A 26,036-nucleotide genomic window follows, 5' to 3' on the forward strand; every position below is an offset into this window, starting at 1 on the left:
AGAAGTCAGGACGGTCACAGCGTTTCAGAGATCGGGTAGAGCCTTAAGTTTCAGTGGGAGGGAGGAGCAGCTGGGAGGCGGGAGCGGGGTGGAGAGCCGGGCTGGGAGGCACAACAATAAACAACAAAATGGCAGCAAGCCAAAAGTGAAACAGGACGAGATTGGGGCAAAATCGCTATTAAATGGGCAGTGGTTGATAAGGGCCATTTCTGGCTCCAAATTTCTTATTTAAACCCCAAACCTGCTTATAAACATTTATGTGTTTCCTCAATAAATGGAGAAAGAAGATCCGGCAAGGGATGTCTTGTATGTTCTTTCTAACTGGGCTGTCGAAGGCATCTTAAGGTCTAAGAGCTTCTTTGAGCCTGTGAGCCAGGCTTTGATCATAGTCTGCGGTACCCTTTGCATCTCTGCAGAGATCCAGGATTTGGAGCCATTGAGACTCAGTTGGCAGTAACAGAAACTCAGTCCAACTATTTGTGGTGCCTGGGTAACTTCAGAATGCTACCTCATGCAGTCAGTGTGCAGATACACCCCAAAAGCTGAATTAGTTATGGCCTTTGAGGGAGTTCCTGATTTTCCTAGACACCTAGAATCGCTCTTGAACCTGAGCTCAGAGCAGTTTCTAGAACACATGCACTCAAAAAGTCCAAGAAAGTGCAGAAGCGCCCTCCGCTTCACCCAGTTGGAAAAGAGGAAATAAAGCAGATGTCTCTATCCTCTGGATTAATTCCAGCTAGCGCCTTTGTCTCACGTGACCTTTCAATGGGTAGGCACTTGGTTTGGTCTAGCTGGAGCATTTGAAAAAGCTTTGTTGGCTATTTTTCCTGAGACGCCCTCTGACCTTTCTAGACAAGATGGTGCAGAGCCATTGACCAATGTGGCGCTTGCTGACTTCGGCTGGACTTCGATTTAAGCACATTTTGTATTAACCATTTCACTGCTGCCATAGGCGGCCGTGATTTTGCAAATGAAGCCAACCCATCAGGTTCTGCATGCCTCTGTACATTTGGTAGCTAATACCATGAAAGATAGGCTGTCTGTAAATGACAGAAAGATACCGCACAGTGCTCTATTAATATATTGATGACCGTATGCGCCACAAGGCACTACCGGCTACCTACCACGCCCCTCCCTCTCTCTGCTGAATGAATGTGGCTCATTTGCTACTGTTGTTCTTTGAATGACGCTCTGACTTTTCACAATTCCTACTACTTGGGTGATGCAAAATTGACGGGCGCACCCCACTCTGAAAATGCTTCCGGCAACACTGTAAGTCATGTGGCTAGTTTTTTAGTGTTGCTATCATTTTTCTATTTTTCCTGACAACCCTTCACCTCTTTTTATTATTCTTTCTGTTTTTCTTCCTTGGTTCCCTCTTCTGGTTCCTCCTCTCCTCTTCGTCAACAGTTCAGGACCTGCAGGATGTTTGTATTTTTTTTCCATTTAATGTTCACTGGGGACCCAGGATTTGCTGCTGTGTTTTTTTGTTGACAGATTGTCAAGAGTTTGTCAACTATCAAATTTGAGATTTCATTAAGTTAACTTTTAGACAGCTTTGTCATCGGGAAGTGTTTTTCCACCAGATGACTGCAGCATAGCCCTTCAGTGTCATTACGTAAAATGATATCCCCTCACCTCCCCAGCAGAATGTGGCGAGGGACCCCTGAGACTCCCATAACTCACAAATATACATAGCCATTAGGCACAATTTCCCCCCGCTATGCTGCAGGTGTTGAAATAGCACACCTGTGCCACCTGGGACCATCCACACGTCACGTGCATCCAGGCACCTATCACGGATGGCATGATAAATATGAGCACAAGTTCAGTTCCATAGTTGGCTAGCATTATGTTCCTTGTCGTCTCTCATGAGCGTGCCACCGCCTCATGGCATTAGCGATGAGACCTCTGGACCATCTTTGCCAAGCACAAGCGGCGGGTGGTCGATGCAGAGTAGAGACGCTGGCAAGGCAAGGCGACACTCCATAGTGAGGAGACAGTGCAGATGTGGGAGCAAAAAGAAAAGGAGGCAAGTAAGTAATATTGAGAAGAAAAAAACCAAAAAGAAAAAAAGATGATGGCGAATAAGCCACTGGCAATACAAGCTAATATAATTTGGGAAGTCCTTTCTCCAAAGCCAGTAAGCCTCCTGGAGGAGGGTCTTGACATGACCTAGCATAGCCATTTGGCAAAGAGGCAAATTCTGGGCAGTAGCTGTAAAAATTGAAGACAAATTATCCTTTTTCATAACAAAATGTTAATTTTATGCGCACATCTGAAGTCATGCAATTCTGAAATAAAACGCCAACGCAAGTCAAGATAGTTTTATATTCTTTGGTTTTACAATAATGTATAGTTGTAAGGATCAGACATTACCATCTAGCTGGAGTTATTTAAGCACGCCTTAAAAGAATTAGCAAACCCGCCCAATGCAGCATTGACAGCCGGTTCTCAGTTCTGTTGAATGATAGTGCTATAAGCAGCTTTCTGTCGCTGAATGTGGAGTTAGTTTATAGGAAGCAGAACACAATCCTCTTAGTAGGTGCATTGCTGATACGCGCGCAAAGTATACATGGCATTGATGCTTTTACATTGGGAACTTCACAAGACAACTTTGAAAAGCAGTTTTTTATTTCTGCACACAGGATAGATTGTTTCCTGTGACATCTCGCAAAGCAGGACTATTAAACTGCATTCATTGAATCGGTACTAGAGCTCAAGCTGACCTGTAAGGCAAACAGAATCGGCAGCTTTGCAGAGTTGCTTATGGGTTGTAGAAGACAAGAACATACACCGACAGGGCCAATGTCATCAGCTGCCTTACAAATGGTCACAACATTTCCCCATATGTCTTTGATGCTAGGGCATAGGAAGGACCACTGGAATTATGCAGCATTGGATAGCCTAATAATGTTGCAGAGTGGACTAACTTATGTGGCTAGAAAAGGAAAATTGTGCTGCGTAGTACAGCATATTCGGTGGCAGTAGTCATTATTTGTTATTTTAACGAGGATTACTATGGTGTGTAAAAGGTCTTGCTTCATAAGTGTGTTGCAGGGATTCTGCACAAATACAGAACTATGTGCAGTAATATAGGACTTTGGTGTATAGGGACGGAGTCTTCCTACCACCTTAGTACCCACGAACCCAGGACCGACTTGCTATAATGCCTCACTTGCCCACCTACGCACTCACAGAGAAATAAACGATTGGCCCCCCAGAACAGAACACTCCCAGATCTCTCAGGAATCGCGGTAACAAGACCTACCCTTTCGTTCACTCTCTTCCACTTGTCCACAATAAGATCTGACAGAGACACAAAACAGCTTAAAATGTTTATTTTAACAAACAGGACCCAACATGCAGTATACATGCCACAACAATCAGAAAAATGCGTAGTACAAATACAGTCAGCATAGCATCTAGTCCATACATCATGAAGGGAGATGTCACTATAAAAAGACAATGGCGAAAGGACTATATTGTCTAACCTCCCTCCCCTTGCTAGGAAGAAATATTATTATATAACAGAAGATCTCTGGGCTTTGTCAGCAGACCTCATACCTTAGTCTATAGGTGGGAGATCTAATTATAGGTGCTGTCTTGCTCTTCTCCCTGGAAAGGTCCCCTTCCAAGTGTGTGTCACCTATTTGTATACCCCACTAAAAACCCAAGTACGCTGTCCAAACAACAGCTGCATCTGTATGTTTTATCTAAGGGCTAAGGTCTGGCGATAAGAAAATAACAAAGGGCATTGTTCGACCTTGCACATAATGTTCAGTCAAAATCCCAGGAACATGCAGAGAACGTACCCAGCGATGAGTCCTTATGTGAAAGCAGTCATTGAAAATATTGGGAAAATAAAGGCACATAGTAACGTCTGCAAAACAACAGACAAACTGCAACGTGCTCATGCTAACTTAGTGAAAAACAACAATGTCCCTATGGCCACGTGACTAGTGCCACTTTAGCGCCTGGATTTAGCACTCTGCAACTAAAAGGTGACCCGTCAACCTTACAAAAAGTTTGTCGCTGTGCAGGCACTCATTCCATTGGAGTACATAAGGGACTATCACTTTTGATGTGTTTGAGCTTGAAACATTTTTTGTTCACATCATCAACTGAGGATGATTTCTGTAGCACGTAAGGTATACAATCCACCGTTGAGGGCAGAATCGCACAGTTTCAGTGGCCCTGGGCATAGGGTGTATAATTTGCCATCAGTTTATCCCTGTATTTGTGCTCTACACAAGGCTGAACTTACCAGGGGAGGAAATAAACGCAACACAGATCACCAAGGCGCACCAACACAACAGAGAGGGTGAGAGATGAAAGTAAACCCCATTGATACACAGCAAAGCAACAGGCCAGGTCGAAGCGAGAGAGTATTTTTGGTTATATATTAAAAACAGATATTTCCAGACAGAGAGCCAATTAAAGTATTTGCTTATCAAACAAAAAAGAAAGCTTTTATCTAATCCCACTATTTTCCTGTTACCAAATACAATGGTCTACAGATCCATAAAAACCATTATCCTTTTAATGGACGAACCTTAAAATGATTTGTAGTGCTATAAACCTTTAAGCAGACCCATGACTGTGAAGACAGGAGGGTTTGACCTCTTGACCTTTATATTAGCACTGTACCGGTAAGTCCACAACCAGCCTTCTACTTTCACTGATGGAAACATTCAGTATCAAATCCAACGACCGAGAAAGAAGTGGTTTTGTTTTGGGCTTGGGTTTTATATTTTAAAGCAATATTTCCAGACAGATTACCAATTAGAATATTTCCTTATCAATAAAACATTTGATGTGACCTAATTTCCCACAACTCTCCCTTTAGCAAACACAATTTTAGGCATATTGGTAAAGTTTGAAAACAATCATCTATTTATTGACCAAAGCTTCACAGCATTTCTTGCAATGGAACAGACCTTTAAGCACACTCATGATCATGAAAGCCGCAGAATTTGAACCTCTGCTCTTTCGACTGAGAACTTTAAACCCTAGCCGTTAGGCCACAATCAGCATTCTGTTTTTGGAAGGTAACTCTTAGACAGGCACTCCAGCTTGCAACACCCACTGCTACTGCCAGTGCTGTCAGTAAGAGTGGCCTGGACATGCTGATATTAATTGTTTAGGCCACCCTCTTTAATTCCCTAAAAGACCAACTACAGAGTAATAAATTCCTTCCCGCTCAAACCTATAAATTCACCTGATGCTAGAACTATGTTCTCTGTCCCCCTGATGTGTCCTTCTCTTCATTTCTCTCTTAGGACCTGCTCGTGACAAAGATGGAAAGACCCTACCGCTGCCTCCGGCAAAGACCGCTAAGTGGAAGGTTATGTCAAAAGACAGCCAGGATTACTTGAAAATTCTGATCAGTGGAACGGTGCTGTAAGTATCCAGCCTGGCCGGCCTTAATCACCTAATCATTATTATCAACCAGAGAAAAGTTTGTTGGAAAACAAACTCTAACAAAGGTATCTGATGCTTGTGTGCTGTTTAATAGCATGTAACAAGACAGTCATTAAAATTCCTCTGGACAGTGAGGGAAAGCAGAGATCAACAAAATAACAAATAGGAGAAAAAAGCACAACTGTTATATGTGTTCTTTTATGTGCTATCCGCCTACTCAGAATAAACTTCTGATCCTTGAGCAAAGATGGGTATACCGCCTGAGAAGATGGGAAAAGGGCTTGAATGATGAGATCCCATGGTTACAACTCACTTAAGATTTGATTAATATCTGTATGTTTATAAAATACAAACTACAAAATATCCCTAGTAGATGTAGGTTCAATATGCCATCTGTAATAAGGGTAATATTGGGTAAATTAATAATACAGATCTGTGTAAATGAATATAGTTCTACTTGAGGTTTGCAACCTTACCAGCTACCTAGCAGATAACAAATTCTACCCTTTGTCATCTACAAATCAGTGGGTTAATATGCCCCCATATTGATTAAATAAAATAACCGCACCATCCAGCGTCTTGTTATTCTAATGTATATGAAGTCAACAATGTTTATATGATATACACACACGCCCAGAGAATAAGAAAAAGCTTGCTTGCAGCACTACATTTTGTACTTTTGATCTTGTGCTGTGCTACTCAACATTCTGCACATTTCCGGATGTCAGCCGTCATCTCCAACCCCGACATCCAAGACTACAATACGGAGGCGACCGGGGGTAGATGTTGCAGAAATAACTAGTCAAACTTGCAATGAAGGACACCCCGGCTCTAGAACACATGGCCCCTCCTTCTGCAGTTGCAGGTAATCTTCCTGTACCCGCGAAACAACGCTAGCTTAAAAGCGCACCCTTTGCCCCACCCAACACACAGCTGGAGGAAGGAGCATTTGGACTAATCGCAAGGGATGCACCTTGATGAACTAAGAGTTTGAAAGAGTAGAGGGATACAATTTCCCTGGATATGTGTGATTATGAATGGATGCACATGCTATATGCATTATTTCTGAACCTCCTTCCATTTATTATGCTTCAGAGTGTGACTACTTGGGTCCCTGTGCCCTTCCTTCATGGGGCGCAGGAAACCAAACATTGGGGTAAGATTATGAGCTGGTCTCACAACTGAGAAAGGAAGATTTTTTATCTCACATGTGAAGTGCCACAAACCACGAAGCCTGCGAATTTTGCTTGCTTGCACTAGTACATGCATTTTAATGTATCCCCTATTACAGAGTATGGAATCTTAAGAGTATCTTTGTTTATTCACCGGTTTTTAATAGGTAGACTAATTAAGCGGTAGACATAGGTCACTCTTTCTTAGAGGCAATTCTGAATGCAAGGTTGCCTCACTAGGATCTAGTATGCCCTTCCTGAATAATGTTACGGACTCCGTTGAGACAGAAGGCAGAAACATGTTGACGCTAATAGTGGGGCTGGGATGCTAAATCCCCTTGTCCCCACATTTGATTTAAATACCAAGTGTCATGTCTAGCAAATAAATAGTTTTTAGGATGCCACATTGGTTTGTTTAATACACTTTAATCACGGGTTCATCTTAGTTAAAAGTGCCTCCCTGATTCCAGGTAAAGGCCTGCTCTCCATCATACCGGAGTTTTGGAGAACGTGGGTTGTCCTATGATGTAGCATGACAACTGGTGGTGCGTAAGAACACCCCATCACATTTTTGTGTATGTCCAGTGCTCATACTTAGTAGTGTTGGGAGGGATGCATTATTAATATTTGGAAAAATCTCTGGTAGCGTATTGTGTGAGTCCGCTTTATGACCTGGGTAGAGTATACTCCAGAACATGGTGCTCCAACCAAGCTCTCCTCTGCACTCTGCTCCTACCCATTCCTGCTCGAGCTGTAAAGTAGTGTGAACAAGAACTAGCTAGCTTTGTAGTCAAGAGGAGTGTTAGACATGTTCCTCCTAGGGTGGCATTTCCCAAACGTTTTGTCTTTTTCCTCCATTTTATTTTGCAATTCGTTTTTTTGCCCTTAGGATTCTGTGCACTGTATCACTGCTAACCAGTGCCAAAGTGTACATTAAATGCTACTAGTGGACCTGCGGCACAAAAGGAACTAGGTGTGCCTGGATGGGCAATCAACAGACAGAATAGACTATCAACTAGCAGGGAGGGGGAGGGGATAGGGCTGGACACAGCCCCTCTTGCAACTGAATAGGCTGTGTCCTGCCTTCACTCAAAGGGCTGCATACCGCCTGTAGTTTAGGCTGGAGCCAGAGCAGGGAAAGTAGGATGCCGGAGCACTTCAAAGGAACTTTTCTAGAAACGTCTCCCACTTAAAGCTGGCATCAACTATAAATATTGGACATCAGACACCAACTCTTCAGCACACTTCTAAACCTGTGGATACGGTGGCAGGAAAAAGGACTGCTGTGCTGCTGAAAGGACTGCCACTCTGCTGGACTGGTGTCCTGCAGGACTACTACCTTGCTGGACTGCTGCCTTTCTGGATTGGTGCTCTGAAGGATTGCTGCCCTATTGTACAGATCTGCTGCCTACTACCCTCTTGCCTGGGTGAGAAGGGCTGGACCTGCATCACTGAACCAAGAATTCCAGAGTGACTCCAAGGGCAAGTTCCCTGGCCTCCTGATATGAACCCTCAGGGACAAAACAAACTTGAACTCAGCACCAGGAATATGCCACCTGTGAGTCCTGCCTGCCCAAGGGGTGCCACCCGAGTCCTGGACCCTGGGAACTGGGCCTAGTTCAAGTTCAAGTTCAAGAATTTATATAGCGCACTACTCACCCAGAGGGTCTCAAGGCGCTTGAGGGAGGGTGAATTACTTATCGAAAACCCAGGTTTTTAGCTGCTTTCTGAAGGAGAGGTGGTTCTGTGTAAGTGGAGGTGAGTGGGGAGAGAATTCCAGGTTTTGGCCGCTAAGTAGGAGAAGGATCTTCCTCTCATGGTGGACCTGTGGATGCGCAGGATTGCGGCGAGGGCTTGATTGGATGATCGTAGTTGGCGGGTGGGTGTGTAGAAGGACAGTCTTGTGTTGAGGCATTCGGGTCCTAGGTCGTATAGGGCCTTGTGTGTGTGGGTGAGGAGACGGAACGTTATTCTCTTGTTGATGGGGAGCCAGTGGAGGTCTTTCAGGTGACCAGAAATGTGAGCTTGACGGGGGATGTCCAGTATGAGTCTGGCTGAGGCGTTTTGGATGCGTTGGAGTTTTTTCTGTAGTTTGGCAGTGGTTCCGGCGTACAGGGTATTTCCATAATCCAGTCGGCTAGTGACTAGTGCGTGGGTGACTGTCTTTCTTGTTTCGGCAGGGATCCAACTGAAGATTTTTTTGAGCATGCGTAGGATGTTGAAGCATGAAGATGAGACGGCGTTGACTTGTCTGGCCATCGAGAGGGAGGAGTCCAGGATGAATCCTAGGTTACGTGCGTGATCTGTAGGTATGGGTGCTGCGCCCAGGGCCGGTGGCCACCATGAGTTGTCCCAGGATGAGGGGGATGATCCTAAGATGAGGACCTCCGTTTTGTCTGAGTTTAGTTTTAAACGGCTGTTCTTCATCCATTCGGCTACTTCTTTCATTCCTTCGTGTAGATTGGTTTTGGCGGTGTTTGGGTCTTTGGTAAGGGAGAGGATCAGCTGGGTGTCGTCTGCGTAGGAGATGATGTTGAGGTTGTGTTGTCGTGCGATGGAAGCGAGGGGGCTCATGTAAACGTTGAAGAGGGTGGGACTGAGTGATGATCCTTGTGGTACGCCGCAGATGACTTCGGTGGACTCTGATTTGAATGGGGGGAGGCGGACTCTCTGGGTTCTCCCGGCGAGGAATGAGATGATCCAGTCCAAAGCTTTTCCTTGTATTCCGAATTTGTTGAGGCGTTGTATGAGGGTGCTATGACAGACTGTGTCGAAGGCGGCAGAGAGGTCGAGTAGGATGAGGGCGACTGTTTCTCCGTTGTCCAGTAGCGTTCTGATGTCGTCTGTAGCTGCGATGAGGGCGGTTTCGGTGCTGTGTTTGGCTCGGAAACCGGACTGTGAGGGGTCGAGGGAATTGTTGGATTCAAGGAAGGCGGCGAGCTGACTATTGACGGCTTTCTCAATAACTTTGGCAGGGAATGGGAGTAGTGAGATGGGGGCGGTAGTTCTTGAGTTCTGAGGGGTCTGCTGTGGGTTTCTTCAGAAGTGCGCTGAGTTCGGCATGTTTCCAGCTTTCTGGGAAGGTAGCGGAGTTGAAGGAACAGTTGATGACATCGCGGAGATGGGGTGCGATGATGGAGTCTGCTTTGTTGAAGATGTGGTGGGGACATGGGTCGGTTGGTGATCCTGAGTGGATGGAGTTCATCAGGCGGATGGTGTCTTCAGTAGTGATTGGGTTCCAGGCGCAGAGGTCGTGAGAGTGCTGTTTTGGTTCGGGGGTGGGTGGAGTGGACTGTTCTTCGGAATGGTTTTCAAAGCTGTTCTGTATGTCGACGATTTTGTTGTGGAAGAAAGAGGATATAGAGTCGCAGAGGTCTTGAGAGGGAGTGATGTCGTTGGTGTCAGCGGAAGGGTTGGTAAATTCTTTGACGATGTTGAATAATTCCTTACTGTTGTGGGCGTTGTTGTCGAGTCGATCCTTGAATGCAGATTTCTTGGTGGATCGGATTAATTGGTGGTGTTTGCGGGTGGCGTCCTTGAAGGTGGTCAGGTTGTCAGTGGTTGGGTCTTTTCTCCAGGTTTTCTCGAGGGTACGACATAACTTCTTGGATTTCTTCAGGTCATCGTTGAACCAGGTGGCTTTTTTGTTACCTTGTTTAGTCTGGTGGTTTTTCAAAGATGCTAATTCGTCAGCGCTGTGGGTGATCCATTGTGTGAGATTGGTGGCAGCATGGTTTGGGTCCGATGATATGGCGGGAGGGTTTTGGTTAAGCGATGTGAAGAGTTGGTCGGTGGTGATTTTGTTCCAGTTTCTTCGAGGAATAGGTTGTGGGGGGTTGTGGGTCGTTGTTTTTTTGTAGCTGAAGTGAACGCAGCTATGGTCTGTCCAATGGAGAGCTGTGGTGTGATCGAAGGAGATGTGTTTGCTGGAGGTGAAGATAGGGTCGAGCGTGTGTCCGGCAAGGTGGGTGGGGGTATCAACAAGTTGTTTGAGTCCGAGATTGGCCAGGTTGTCCAGAAGGGTGGTGGTGTTGTTGTCGTTTTTCTTTTCCAGGTGGAAGTTGAGGTCTCCGAGAAAAATGTAGTTTTCGGAGGGGAGGGCATGTGGGCTGATGAAGTCAGCAATGTCTTCGCTGAATTGCGTGCGGGGGCCTGGGGGTCTGTAGATGAGGGTGCCTCTGAGTGTGGTTTTGTGGTCGGTGTGAATCTGGAAGTGAAGGTGTTCGGCGGAAGCGAGGTTGTCGTCGGAACTGGTCGTGATGCGGATGGTGTTCTTATGGACGATAGCGATGCCTCCTCCTGTTTGGTTGGTGCGATCCTTTCGGATGATCTTGTAGGCATCTGGGATGGCTATGGCGATGTCGGGCGCTGATGAGGCGTTCATCCATGTTTCTGTGAGGAAGGCGACGTCCGGCGATGTAGTGTTGAGTAGGTTCCAGAGTTCGATGGAGTGTTTGTGGACTGAGCGGGTGTTGATCAGGATGCACTTTAGGTGGTTAGTGATGGAGTTCTGTTTGGAGTTTGTGGATTTGGTGTGGGTCCTGATGCAGTCGAATTTGCAGGAGAGGCAGGTGAAGGGACCATGGGTGTGTCCTGGGGCGGCTTGATAGCAGTTTGGAAGTCGGCCAGGGTTAAGTGCTGAGAGGGTTGTGGCGTCGTATGTAATACGGGTGGATTGGATTTTGCGGGGACCAGGGGTTCTGGCGCTGGACGCGGTCCAGGCGCGGACGGGCGTAGACGGGCTTACCTTTGGCGCGCCTTCGGCGCACATGGGGCGCGACCGCTGCGTGTGAGGGCATCTGTCATATGTGGATAGTGGAGGGGCGAGGGGCGAGGGAGGAGCAGCTGGGAGGCGGGTGCGGGCTGGGGATCCTCGCTACGAGGCAAAACAAACAAAATGGCAATACTAGTTATAATTCAGTCCAGCAATGCGAGCGCAAAAATAACCAAGCATCAATTTTAATACAGGCAAGCAGTCAGAGCTACGATGCAATCAGGCAATGATATTTGTTTTTTTAAATCCAGCAATGCGAGCGCAAAATAACCAATCTGCACTGTTAATACTGCCAAGCAGTCACAACTACGATACCCAGGCAGCAATCTTGTTCGAGCAAGCAGTCCGAGCCAAGCTCTGCTGTTTCCGGCCAGGGAGCTTGGGGAGCGACCTCTTCTCACGAAGATAGAGAGGTCACAGCGCTGAATACAACGGGGCAAGCTTAAGCAGTCCGTGGGAAGGAGGAGCAGCTGGGAGGCGGGTGCGGGCTGGGGATGCTCGCTACGAGGCAAAACAAACAAAATGGCAGCGATAAACAAACCTGATACAGGACGAGATTGGGGCAGACAGATGGATGGCGCTATGGGCGGTGGTACCAGCACAATCAGGCAATACTAGTTATAATTCAGTCCAGCAATGCGAGCGCAGAAATAACCAAGCATCAATTTTAATACAGGCAAGCAGTCAGAGCTACGATGCAATCAGGCAATGATATTTGTTTTTTTAAATCCAGCAATGCGAGCGCAAAATAACCAATCTGCACTGTTAATACTGCCAAGCAGTCACAACTACGATACCCAGGCAGCAATCTTGTTCGAGCAAGCAGTCAGAGCCAAGCTCTGTGGTGTCCGGCCAGGGAGCTTGGGGAGCGACCTCTTCTCACGAAGAAAGGTGCTCTGCCAAATAATCTGTGGTTCCAGCAGAACCAACACATCTCTTTTGCATGGCGCATCTCCGACAAGAACTGACGTGTTACAGCGCGGTTCCAGAAATCATTTCTAATCTACACTCACCATTACCCCAAAACCTTAAAACACACAACTCATGCATCAGTGGGGCCCATAACACTGCGCATTTACCCTGATCACTTACACCTGGCTACAAGGCTCTGGTGAATCGCACTGGAGAAACGCTGTAACATTTGGTGGAGCGTCTAGACCTATTTAACTATTTATTTTTTACACCTGCAGATTTAAACATTTTACCATGGTTTTATTCAGACTTTAAATATTCAGACACACCCCCATAGTGGCAATGGATCTACTAGAATGAAAATTAGGCGTAGGAAGAATCGAAGACCAGCTTTTACTTCTTCATTTATCTAATTTTTATTCAAAGCAAAACTTTATCATGTCTGACATTTATGCATTAGTAAATCTTTATTCAGTAAAATCTTAAACTTTATTTCAAAATGATCATTTTATTTAGAGCTCAAGAAAAATCGCTTTATTTTAGAAAACAGTTAAAGTTTAGCAAAGAACAGATCGTTCCAAATTCATTCTCTCCTAACATCCCTAACTAACACCCTCACTTATCCTTCTATCCTGCAAAGCATACAAGTAAGAAAAACGTTAAAGTTCTTACATCCAGGAATCGGTCAGCAATCGGGCAGCATCTCCGATGGAAATTGAAAAAGCGACCCCTTCTAGTCAAATCCAGGGGTTTTTCTACCCTAATTTCTTAACTTAATCTATCTAAAAAGTATCTAACATCTCTTATTCAAAATTTCATTGGACAATTTCGGGGTGGGTGAGCATCATCTCACCCTTACGACATCATTTTCTTGATGGTTCAGTAAGAAATAAAGGGTCTTTGTTTAGGACAGTCTTTGGCCTAGCCATTTCCTTGAGTGGCAACATCAAGCACAATTCTCATGATCTCAACGTTCAGTCGTCCAGGTTTGGCACACATCCTAGGTTCCGGGCCACATCAGCCTTGAACCTCCTTGAGCACAAACAGTTCACTCTGACTTGCAGGTTTTTGGCGCGCCTGCGTAGTTCAGCTCTTGTTCACAGTTTACCCCATGCAGCCATCTTTGCATAGGCCTCAGAGGCCACTTTTGGAACTATCGTAAAAAAAACACAGATGTATGTTAATTATTGAATTTAAACCCGTTCTGTTTACCTCCCACCTTACTAATGTTTCCCAATTAGTTGTTACCTAGCAGATAAGCCACATAAATGCATTTTATACTTACATTTTCGACTTCTCCACCACACAGAAATGTGTAGAATAAGCACATTAAATTGCTTTTGTTTACAATTAAGCTGCACATTAATCCACAACTCGATAACAATACAGATTAGCTGGGTTTATTGCAACATGTAAGCAAAGTTAGTTTTCCCCATGTGTAACAATAAAAATAATGTGTGCACTTTACTCTATGGTTGGTTAATTTCGCAAGACATGCAATCAGTACATATTAATGTTATGGGACATTAACTTTGCGAGGGGTACACAACATTTTGCGTTCGCCACCTCGCTCCATCAGACGCATCACTTCAGAACCAACACATCTCCTCTGCTGCTTAGTACATCTCCTACAAGAACCGACACATTTCCTCCTTTGTGTGGCACATCTCTCACAAGAACTAATGCAGCCCATCAGAACCGCTGCTGCGTGACGCATCTCCACTCAAGGAATTTGCATCAGCCCGCAGGTCCTTGGAACTGCTGCTGCTCGACGCATCTCCTCTTAAAAACCTAGCAAGGCCTTCACTGCGCGTTGCTTCTCCCTGTAACATCTTGCTCCCCCAGCTCCTCGGAACCGTCGTTGTGTGACGCATCTCTTCACCCAGACCTCGCATCACCTTCCTACGCGATGCATCCTAAACGTGGGGCTCCGCATCTTTTTGCTACCAGGTTTACGTTTCTCTGTTCAGCGGTCCCAAGTGTGTCCCTGTTGCCAACCCGCGCTTTTTCGCAGTTGGTCTGAACTTGTAACTTGTGACTTTGTCCCAGTCCAGCATTCAGGCCAAAATGACACACATAGAGTCTGGAGTTTTTATAAAGTCAGGAGTTTGTATATAGCGCAAGGCTACACGGAGGCCTCCAAACGCTGCAACAGACACCACAAATCATTAGCTGGTAGGGAAGATTGGTCACTGAAAAGCCAGGTCTCTAAAGATTTGCGGAAGTTTAGCTTATGCATTGGTAAGCATAGTTCCAAAGTTAGGGTATTACAGAGTTTAGGCCCCAGTATATACTTATCATTTTGGAAAATCAGTTAAAAACAAAAAGAATATAAGGTACACTGTGCAAGATATGTGAGGCTCAAAGGTAAACGGTAAGACAGTGCTAGCAGAGGACCTGCGTCTAGCGGGCTAGGTGCAGTCACAATAGACCAGGGTATCTGACAAAGGATCCCTATTGGGGATCGGGAGATAAGCGTTTGCACAGTTAGCTAAAAATGAAGGGAAGAACAAGGTCTCTCTAGACCAGTCTATTCAGACACGTTTAGCTGCTCACAAGTGTGCGCCATCTGTCTACGGCGGTCTTTGTGGGCCCTGCTACTTGCCGTACCTTGAAGGTGGGGGTACTCATTCTGTGAGGGAGCCTAAATTTTCAGAGGTGCCACAATCAGTGCTGCAGGCCCACAAGTAGCATTTAAGTTACAACCCCTGAGTATATGGTAGACCACTTTACAAGGGACTGACAAGTAACTTAAATAGGCCAAACCGGTGTAAACCAATTATATCATGTTTAGGGAAGAAGCACCTGCACTTTAGCACTGGGCAGCAGTGGTAAAGTGCTCAGAGTCCTAAAGTCAACAGAACGAGTTCTGCAAAAAGGGGAGGAAGGGAAAAAGTTTGGGGTAACCCCCAAAAAGGGTCCTTTCAAGGACTGGTCCTCGGTCTACCCCTTTGCCAGGTCTGGCAGAGACCGCTTTAGTGAGTTGGCAGATCTATTGAAATCCATACATTGTGATAACACACAGAGAAGGGCAGTGGAGGAGCCCCTTCAGACATTTCTTGTTTCACTTTGCTGCTGCTCTGGGTAGCTGCACGTTGAGCAGAAAGTAGAGAAGGATGTTTCTCCATTTCTCAATCTTGATTACATAGTGAAATGTCCTGTGCTTCTTATCGCATAGTGAAATGTCCTGCGCTACTTCTCGCATAGTGAAATGTCCTGTGCTTCTTATCGCACAGTGAAATGTCCTGCGCTTCATATCGCATAGTGAAATGTCCTGCGCTTCCTATCGCATAGTGACGTATAGTGAAATGTCCTGCGATTCATATCGCATAGTGAAATGTCCTGCGCTTCTTATCGCATAGTGAAGTATAGTGAAATGTCCTGTGCATCTTATCGCATAGTGAAATGTCCTGTGCTTCTTATCGCAGTGAAATGTCCTGTGCTTCTTATCGATCGCAGTGAAATGTCCTGCGCTTCATATCGCATAGTGAAATGTCCTGCACTTCTTATTGCATAGTGAAATGTCCTGTGCTTCTTATCACATAGTGAAATGTCCTGTGCTTCTTATCGCATAGTGAAATGTCCTGTGCTTCTTTCTTATCCAGGTCACTTTTAAGCAAGAAGATTCCAGAGAAGGAATCTGTGCAGAAGCACCTTAGGATCCTGGAGGGAAAGTGAGTAAAGACTGATCATCTCTGGGCACACAAATTGCTTTAGAGGAGTATGTCCTTAGAGGGACAGTGCAGAAGAGATTGCAAGGGAGTAAACTAGTTTGGTTTTTAACTGTGCTTATTGCGTTTTTTTGCCTTCAATATCTATTCCAAAATGTTTTCCATCTCAATCCGCTTCTTCAGTGGCAGTGAATTGAAAGTGAGCCCCCTTCGCTGTGGCCACGATGCCTTTGTGAGCACTATGAAACAGCGTTTTGTTTCAGTACGAGTGACTATAGCAGGTGCCATTCATGTATTTGAGTTGCCTAATCTGTCTTTGTTCCTTGCTATTTGAAAGGAGTATTTCACTCCTGCTTACAAAGCTGTGTGTGATGTTGATGATTGGTTTGTAAATACAATGTATTTGTGTCACAGAAACAATCATATTCTTTTTGGGGAAGTGGCCACCAATTCTGTGATCCTTCTACATTCAGCTACTTTTTTGGGATCTACTCTACAGACCACCAAAATGCAACCTGGATTAGTGAAACAGTTAGAATGATTGCACAAATTGTTATAAACAGTGATAGCTTAATTGTGTTCGAAATTTAAATATCAGGTTGAAGGAACCTGCTTAGACTATATCAGCATTTTAAAAATAAAATTGTTATACCTTTTTGAACCACGACAACAACAGTTCTCATGAGACTTAGTACCCTGGTGATATCCTGTCTATTGTATGATCCTTTATTCCGTATAGTACACTGTGATATATATGATCCTTTTATTCTGTATAGTACACAGTAGTTTATTATTCTTTTCTTTTCAGTCCCTTAACGTAAAGCACCCCTGCAACATCCTCCCTAATGTATGACCTTCTATTATGTAAATTGTTCCTATGAACAGCTTTCGCCCCCTCCCTCCTTTGCACTTCCCCCTATTGACTCCCTGCCTACCATTTGACCCTTGATTCGGTATAACCCTCTGATGTATTGTTTCTTTTCCCATGTGATAACTGTCCTTTCTGTATTACTCTATGAACCTGTAAAGCGCTCTGATACCCTCACGGGTCAAGTTTGTGCTCTATAAAACATTAAAATAAATAAATAATAAACGAGCCAGGCTTTCTTTGCCCTGTACAGTAGTGACTTATATTATATTAGTGTTGGGTAGACCCGTCCACATCACAGCGACTAAGGGTAAAAAATGCGCATGCAGGCCCCTTCAACCTGCTGCAGCAATGCAGCAAAACTAGCCATTCCTAAAAATCTGTGACTTGTACTCACTAATCAAGGTGGCCTGTCATTCGGAGGGTGCAACAATTTATTCAACATCCCAGCCCATTTAGCCAAGTTCTCAGTGGTCTTCTAATCCCCCCTCATCGCTTTTATTTGATGTTCATCCGCCAGAGCCCTCCTTTGTGAGTCCTGGTTCTATCGGTCATGCTCAGGCTGTCGTGGAGCTGCCTATTCCAGTGCTATTCTCCTTTTTGCAAGTACTGTGCCATCGCTAACATCCGCAAGTGCTATATCAGCAAATTGAAGCTGATTGGGAGTATCCCAAAATTTTTGGCTTCATGTGTACCACACATTTAGACTGCAATCAGGTGTATCAAGGGGTTGCAGCTGTCACCCATGATTTGCCATTAGTACCACTGGCATTTCAGCTGCAACTTGTGGTCTCAGTGATGCAGCAGCAGAGAAAGAAACTCAGCTACGCTCCTAGAGGCATGTTTATCTGTTCTCCTTGTCTGTTTCCTAGTCCCTGGGAGCATAAAGGTAACCGTTAATATTGGGACAAAAAATTGTGAAAAATGTAATTCCAACAGAGGCGGTGTGCAATGTCACCTACCTTACCTCTGGCATTATATTTGATCGATATATTGATATTTGTGGCCCCATATTTGCCTCAGCTGATTTCTTTATTTTTTTACTGACCTAAGTAGTAACCACATTGCGATCCACACTTGACTATGGGTTGGGCATTTTAACCTTTTTAGCCGTGGCAAACGCTGTGATTCTCTAAATCAGAGGGTTTGCATCCGCTAAAAAGTTATTTTGTATGCACTAAGCCCATCTAGTTTTACCAACTTCTAAAATGGGTTTAGAAATAAGTGCCAAATTGCTTTTTAGAAGGGGCATGTTTATGGGAGTCCCTTCCAAAGTGCGATTCAGTATCATATGTATCAATGGTTTCCAACAGGAGACGGACCGAAGTGACCGACTCTCAAGTTAGGATGATAGCTGAGCCACAAGGGGAATGGGGTCCTCTTTGCACCTCTTCTTCTTTGAAAATGGGGGTTGCCACCTCATGGGGAGTAGGCTGTGCTCCTGGGATCCACTGCCAACCCTCACAAGTTGATTTTTTGGTTTTTTTTCGTTTTGTAAAAGCAGACCCATTGCCTTTGAGAAAATTGGTCGCCTTTAAATACATCTTTCCAATTTTGAGAGAAGTCTCCAGGATGGTGGTAGGTGACCCTTGCAGCCAATCGTAAAGGATCACAAATTGCACATAGACTAGTTTTTATTCGGTAAGTCATTCTGTGACCTGCTGCGATTCCTTGTTTTGGAAAGGGATGTTAGTACATAGGTGGGTTCACAGAATAAGTTATAAAAAGGTTGATGCACTATTTGCAACTACTTTTTGCAGCCAGGATTTTGTTATATCTTTCCCTAAAAGAATTTAGGAGTAAAGATGGACCATGGTCTTACTTTTAAACCACAGATTTTGGGTCTAGTGGGACAGTGTTTCGGTCTCTTAAAAATGCTGAGGAAATTTCTTCCACTTCTGTCCCTTGCCCACAGGAGGACCACGGTTCAGGCCCTGATAGGTTCTCGGCTGGATTACGCTAACGTGCTATATCTGGGCCTGCCCGAATATCTTCTTTCACGTCTGCAAACGGTGCAAGACTTCGCTGCACGTGCAATTTTCGGCGTCGGCCGGAGATCCAACACTGCAGCGCTTCTTAAATCTCTCCATTGGCTACCTGTGCGTAAGCGTATTTCCTTTAAAACTTTAACCATGGCATTCAAGGCCCTCCACGGTACTGGTGCTCGCTACCTTAGGAAAAGAATAGGCTTCCATCTCTCTTCTAGATCACTACGTTCTGCATCGTTAGCGTTGGCCACAGTACCGACAATTAGGCGTTCCCGCATCGGGGGTCGCTCTTTCAGACGTCTGGCGCCCCAACTCTGGAATGCACTGCCTTTGTCTTTGCCGAAGACAGACAGCCTTCTTGCTTTCAGGAAAAATCTCAAAACCTGGCTGTTTGGCCAATAATTTCATCGAGTCCGCTTGTTTTGTGCCTGCGTGGTCTGATAGCGCCGGGACACTCTGCCTGAGTAGCTGAGCGCTTATTAAAACCTCTCGTAACATAACATAACATAAACCCATTGAGTTGCCCTCTTAGTTAAACCACCTAATAGAGACTGTTCTCTGGGTGAATGCGCATGAAATCTTGCTTCCTCTCATGCGGTCTGTTCCGCATAGGAATACTGTAAATGAGAAAAACGTCATGGACTCAAATACTGAAACTTTTTCCAAAAGTGGGAAAATAAACCTTACAAGCTTGAAACCCTTGCTGGTTGAGGTCTCATGACAAATGAAGATTCAGTGATTTAAGCGAACCATGGTGTGACTCAAGCAACATACGTGTGAAAACTATGTGTGATAAGTATTCTAAGTTAAAGGAGCTTAGACATCAAGTTACCCTTGGGCAACCAAGGATTGGCAAGAAGATTTAGGTCTGATGACTACAAAGGACAACTTGATCTGCACCTCAGTTAAAATGAGCTGAACGACATAGCCTAAGCATGGATAAAATTAGTTCTTTATTAGTAATTCTCACTTTACCACTATTCAAATCCTCGTAATTTTTTTTTTAACGGATTTTTCTATTGTGGGGACTTGACCCGAAGCTATCGGTTATAGGAGCACTTTACATAGCACCAGTTGCGTTATATTAGGACACATTCATTTTTGTTAGGCATGTGGATATACAGTGATTTGCCCAGAATCACAGGATGTTGCACGTCCTTGCTGAGACTCGAACCCGGTTCCCCAGATTTGAGGTCGACCGCCCTAGCCGTTAAGCCAACTCCTCTCCTCATCACTTTAAGCAGTTTCCACTTTGTGTTGTTGTTTTATTTTTGTGATGAATCCTTGTAAAGCAAAGTGAATATCAATGCAAATTCACACAAGTGTTCATCATGTGTCTGCAAGAGGTGGACCATTTGATGTGCCTCTCTTTGTAAAACTTCTGCAAAACACAACATAGCTGATCTCTGCTAGCCTTAACATGGGTTATAATATCACTTGCTATTTACTTGGCCTTAACATGGCATATCGGTGTTAATGTGCACTGCATTAAATGCCAAGTTATTAACTTGATTTTTAGAGTGGAACCAGTGGCTTGGACCCAATCGCTTGAGCAAGTACTCTGTGAGCACGTCTCCTGTGGGCATATTCTTGTTTCCAAGGCTACTGTGGAGAAGAGAAGTGCTATTTTAATTCAATATTGTCTTTGAGTCCCCTGGTTAAAAAATTGGCCTAGGCTTTTTTCTTTTGATAACCCTAAATAATTCACTTCTTAAGGTATTCCTACATTTTAAGTGCCAAATGTGTTTGAGGCTGGATTATGTCAGTGTACACAATTTTAACCTTTCAGGAAATAGATGTAAAAAATATATATAATGCAAAAGTACAGGCTCCATTGGGCGGGGACCTCACCTGCAGGTAGTGCATTGTCACTCAGAAGTGTGCAATGGATAGAGAGCTGTAGCTCAACAGTGCTGTTGAAAGTTTGGAAGCTTTTCTTCTCCAGGAATGGAAATGTGGTATCTTCCTTAGGTCTATGTGAACCACTTCCTGTGAAAGTTATAATGGCACAAACAGAAGCAACAGTGGTTGGCTGTTATGTAACTAATTGTTAGATCTAGGCTGAAGTCAGGAATGAGGGAGGTGCAATGGGTGCATGTAAGAGGTTTGAGATGAAAAAGCTTAGAACTGGTGGCATGATTATCTGCAAACTTCCTTTCTATTCTGGAAGGGGCATATAAAGTTGCTACAAAGCTAACTGTGGAATCTGCCTGAGTCACAGAGGTTAGCAGTCTTCTTTTCGATATTTTAATTTCAAAACTTTAATGTTCAAGTCAATACTTTTCACTTGGGAAGGGACCATTATAGAGGTGGCAGAGCTCAGCGAGAATGCTTTTAGGTAGTCATTCAATGCTTTACCAATTTTTAGAGCTGCTAGTAGGCAGATTTGTGAGAGTAATCAAGACTGCTGCAAGGCTGGGATCCCGACAGCCACAGAGTCAGCTAAGGAAGAGCTTTGGGTCTTCCAAGAAGCTCTAAAACTCTGTTGTGCTCATTCCACTGATCATCTCATCTGAAGCACTAAGTAATGAGTTGAAAAATCTGAGCTATTCATCAGCTCATTTAGTGTCTAGATGTAGAACTGTATACGAAACATAAAGATCCACCCTCAGGTTGATGTACTACCATGTCCTCACAGATTACATGTGTTTCCTACAGTGGTGGAAAGCACAGGGTTTTATTTAAATACCACTTACACACCAAAAGGACCCTTGGTGTCATGCTTCATCATAGGATTCTTCCCGCCTGCTGCGGGACGGGGTGTGCTACGAACTATGCAGGAGCACTGTTTTTGAAAAACCAAGACTATGTGTCCTGTAGGAATGTGAGTAGAAGGGACAGGAGTGAGTGAAGGGGTAAATTAAAAAATACCTGGCTCTATGGACTAAAAAACTTTAATATTCCTTTGAGTTGGTATTGTTAAAAGTGGGGAATAGGTTGGAGGTATATTGCCTCCATGAGCAGTCCCTCCTATGTCTGTCAACATGTTTCGAAGCCCTCCCCGGGCTTCTTCTTCAGGACCAAAAGGATCCCTTCTACACTCACTGTATAATACAGAGCAATGTCAAAAAGGTATCTAAAGAAAGTATCTAAAATAAGTAGTGTATATACATGTAGTTTCTACTACGTGGTGAGCATGCCAAATAACCATGCTCAGTACACAATACCCTAAAGGTATATGACTTTGTAATTTGTTCTCTAAGGAGATATTACCCCATGAGCCTTAAAATGGGTGGGAAGGGTGGCTATAGTCACACATACGCCAATGACACTGCCTCTTCTCGATCTCGCCTCCCCGCTGCTCCATGGAACTGTCCAGTGACAGCAAAGCTTGGGTCGAGTTATATTCAAATCTGGCCCAATAAACATTTCACTCCAAACCACCATTCCGGTGCTTTGATGAACAGCTCTACTCCTCCTTCACTTGTGGGAACATGTGGACTTACTGAAGAAGAAACAAAGGCCCTGGTACCTCAGACATTGCTAATCAATTATGTGTTCTATCTGGAAGTCTGTCATTTTAAGACTACTTCTTTGTAACTAGCATGAACTTGTTGTGAGGAAGTGCCTCATTTGCATGGTTAGCCCCCGATTTATTGCCTGATTTTGATGGGGTGCCCAGGGCCCCTGCCAACCAGATGCCCAGTGCCAGTGCTCATTCCCTTAAACAAACTCTCAGTTGGTACTTCTGCCCCCTGTAAGTCCCTAGTACATGGTACTCTGCATACCTAGGGCATAGGACCTGAAGAGGGTCCCCTGGGACCCCCCTCACTTGGACTATGCCCCTGCCCTTGCTGCGTCAACATGGTATCCTGTCTGGGTGCGTGCCAGCTAGCACTGCCTGACAGCATAGTCACCCCTCTAGCAGGTCTCACAGCCCAATGGCAGGGTTCACTATACTACAGGTGAAGGCATATCGGCATGAGCAGATATGCCCCCGACAATATTGGGCCCCATTTACTAATATTATAAGTGCCAGCGAAGCCACAGAGAGCACATGGGCTTGGAGCTCGACAACTCGAGTTTCACAGCAGCATGATGGCCTCGCTGAACACAGGAGTGTTTGGTACCAAACTACACATGTCAATGATGCCAGTGTGGGATTCATTGCACCATGTACCCAGAGAGCACCTCAGAGGTGCCCCCTGAACTCCTGACAACCCTGGTGTGGCTGTGACCGGCTGTAGGCCGTCAGCCACCACCAGACAGGTTTCTGGACCCCTGGTAGAGAGCCTCTGCTCTCATGGGACCAGAAACCATGCACAGCGTGGACAGAGGTGTCCTGCCTCCTCCCCCAGGATGGGCCAGTGCTCGAAGAGGGCAGCTTGAAAGTCCTGCGGCCTTTATAATACGACCCCCAGGCTTTGCTGCTAGCAACAGATGCCAGCCCCTGGTTTACACCCCCCACTTTCAGTGGGAAAACCGTCAGGAAAATGAAAAAAGGTAGGCTTGCCCCCTTCTTCCAACCCCACCCCTAAGATGGGGGTAGGCGAGTTGAAGCACACTTTTCAGTCCCGCCATCTTGAGGATTGGGGGACCCCTCCAATCAGGATTAGGTCTATTGCCTCTTCTCCATGAGGGCGAAGTCAACCTAGGTGAGGTGCCCATTGACCCTACCTGTTACTCCCCTAAAATGCCTCCTAATTTTAGTATTTATGTGGCTCCCCCCGACCTGGCCTTCAGATCTGTGATGACCTAAGAAGCAAGAAGACGACCCTGCAGAGAAGACTTTAAACACCATGACTGAAATTGCAGAGATGAGCCAGGAAGTCAGCCTGGGTCCCTATGCGCATCTTAAAGCTTCCCAACTTAAAGCATTGTGCAAAGCATGGAACATTACCATGGGGGTCTTAAACCCAACAAAGCCCATCTCCAGCAGTTGCTGGTAGGGAATGACCAGGCCCTGGCAAACAGAACTCCCTCCATTTGAGAAGAAGTAGAAGAGGAGGAAGAAATAGATGGGGAGGAGTTCGACTCTGTCACTACCCCCTCAGATAGCAACACCTCTGGTGGAAATGACTCAGTAGTATCCCAGATGAAACCGGCACTGAAGATGCAGATTTTTAGAAAATGGCCAAGAGGATAGCTCTAGAAGCTAAACTCCTAGCCATAGAAAAAGAAAGGGCTGAGATGGGCCTAGGACCCATCTCTGGTGGCAGCAAAATAATAAATAGGGAGGCAGATTCTGCAAACTCCAAAATCCCCAAAGAAATAGTACCTAAATATGCTGAGGGTGACAATATCACTAAGTGGTTCATCGCTCTTGAGAGAGCCTCTCTTAGTAGAGTGAGTCAGTACTGAAACCACCATCCCTCGTGTTGAATCCTATTAGAGGATCTGGGAAGTCTTGAGTGCTTTGCACCAGGATCTAGGAGAAAGGTGTTCCAGTGCAGAGGGTCTGAGAAAAGAAACGGCTCTGTGACAGGATGCTGACTAGCGAGCCTTAAGGTGGTGGCCACAGGTGGTGGTTAGCTGAGTGCAGTGCACAGGCGGGTATGTAGATGCTATTTGAGGTAGCATGGCAGTGAGGAGAGGGCTCATGGATTGCCTTCATGACTAATGTGAGAAACTTTAACCACAAGCCACCTGCCTGGAGGATAGACCGTGGAAAAATGAAGAGGGTGCACATGCGCAATATCATGGTTTTTTTTACAAGAGGGTGAAGAAGTAGTACTCCAGGCCGATGAGGCTATTGGTTTAGTTACGTTTGCTAAGCACCAAAATGTTGATTTATCTTTGCTGGATGGAGCAGCAGTTGGTCTTGCTCTGTCAATCCATTCACTGTTGCTAAGCAGGGAATTGTTTTGTTTTCCCCAGCATACCATGCATCAGTGTTCATTTTGTTTCTGACCCTGAATTATGACCATACAATTAATCCTTTCTCTGTGCTGGACTACTTTGTGTTCAGTTCTTCTATAGAATCAGGTCCGCCGTGCACAGCCCACTCCCGCGTAAGTAGCTCATTGATATTGGCGCTAACTATGCTTGTACGTCTTTCAATGCTAGGCTTCTTGCTCACTGCCAGGACCTGAAAGTTCCTCCTGCTCTACCAAAGCTGTACAAGAACATAGCTGGTAAAGTGGCGCAGGAGACCGAACAAATGGAACACAGCCAAGTGACCCTGGAAACACTGCAGGTGAGCAAAATGGAAAAGAGGGCGCTACTTGAGGTACCGTAGTAACCCTTGAATGCCATGAGAAAAATGTAAACTTATATAAAAGAATAACTATAGCACAGAGGAGACGACACATTCCTCAGGTCTAGTTGGCATCAATTGATTGGAAAGGTCTCTCGTTGATCCAAATTTTGAAGGAGAAGTAGGAACCAAATTATTCCCAGATAACCACCTTTTTGCCACAGTGTGATATGAACATTCAAGTAAAAAAAAGTGATGCTCGTGTGTCCTCTGTGCTGTTCTTGACCGGTTGAAAATCCTTAGAAAATCCACCTATTTCTTGAGTATATTTCTATATCGCATGCCAAGCTAGATGTGGTACCAATGGTAGTTGTAAGAAAGTGGCTCTGTATATACTGGACCAAAGTAAGATACAGTGTGCACAGAGTCCACAGTCCCCAGAGGTATGGCAGAGATTAAAGTTAGATGTAACCTACTCTCCAAAGTGGTAGCTTGGTCGAGCAGTAAGGCAATACCAGAGGGTCGTCCAAAGCATTTGTTGTACACACTCAGTCAGCAAAAGGTTTCACACACTCAAGAACTGAACTCTAGGCCAATTGTTTTAAATCAAAAGATATAGTTATTTTATTTTAGAACCAACAAGGTAACAAAATACACTTTCTCAGAATGGATTACTTTAGTTAAGTACTTTTCAAATGGGCAATGGTCTCTTTGAATACCATAGTTACAGTTTGTTGCAATGGGCAACGCAAGTTCAAACACAATTTAACATTGAGCTCAATGGGTTTTGCTAGATAAATGCAGTTGATCACTTTATGGATTACTTTTCATACCCAAGGACTGGATCCTGGATTCAGTCCTGGGACCTATGCTGTAAACAGTTTAGTAACATCGTTTTGGTTATAGCAGTGATTTTTAAAGAATCTAAATGTATTTTCAAAGTTGACACTGAAACTTTTCAGTGAAAACCAAGCAATGTTATCCAATGGAAGGAATTTCAAGCTACTGGTAAGGACAGTTATAATTACTTTTGTGGTTCAGTACTGGGCTAAAAGGTACAGTACTGACTTTTCTCCTGATTACAGGTGAGT

The 26,036-nt window shown here is 44.8% G+C and overlaps 1 protein-coding gene across 4 annotated transcripts in view; it reads left to right on the plus strand.

The window, feature by feature from the left end:
• CENPQ (centromere protein Q) overlaps positions 1-26,036 on the plus strand; it is a 124,195-nt gene that overhangs the window by 57,348 nt on the left and 40,811 nt on the right. For all 4 annotated transcript variants that reach the window (XM_078671893.1, XM_078671892.1, XM_078671894.1 and 1 more), the window contains 3 exons: positions 5,283-5,403; positions 15,888-15,956; positions 24,816-24,945. In XM_078671893.1, coding sequence (XP_078528019.1) covers positions 5,283-5,403; positions 15,888-15,956; positions 24,816-24,945 — 320 coding nt within the window. The remainder of the gene's footprint in view (positions 1-5,282; positions 5,404-15,887; positions 15,957-24,815; positions 24,946-26,036) is intronic.

The sequence above is a fragment of the Lissotriton helveticus genome, chromosome 1_2 (assembly GCF_964261635.1).
Source record: "Lissotriton helveticus chromosome 1_2, aLisHel1.1, whole genome shotgun sequence".
Taxonomy (NCBI): domain Eukaryota; kingdom Metazoa; phylum Chordata; class Amphibia; order Caudata; family Salamandridae; genus Lissotriton; species Lissotriton helveticus.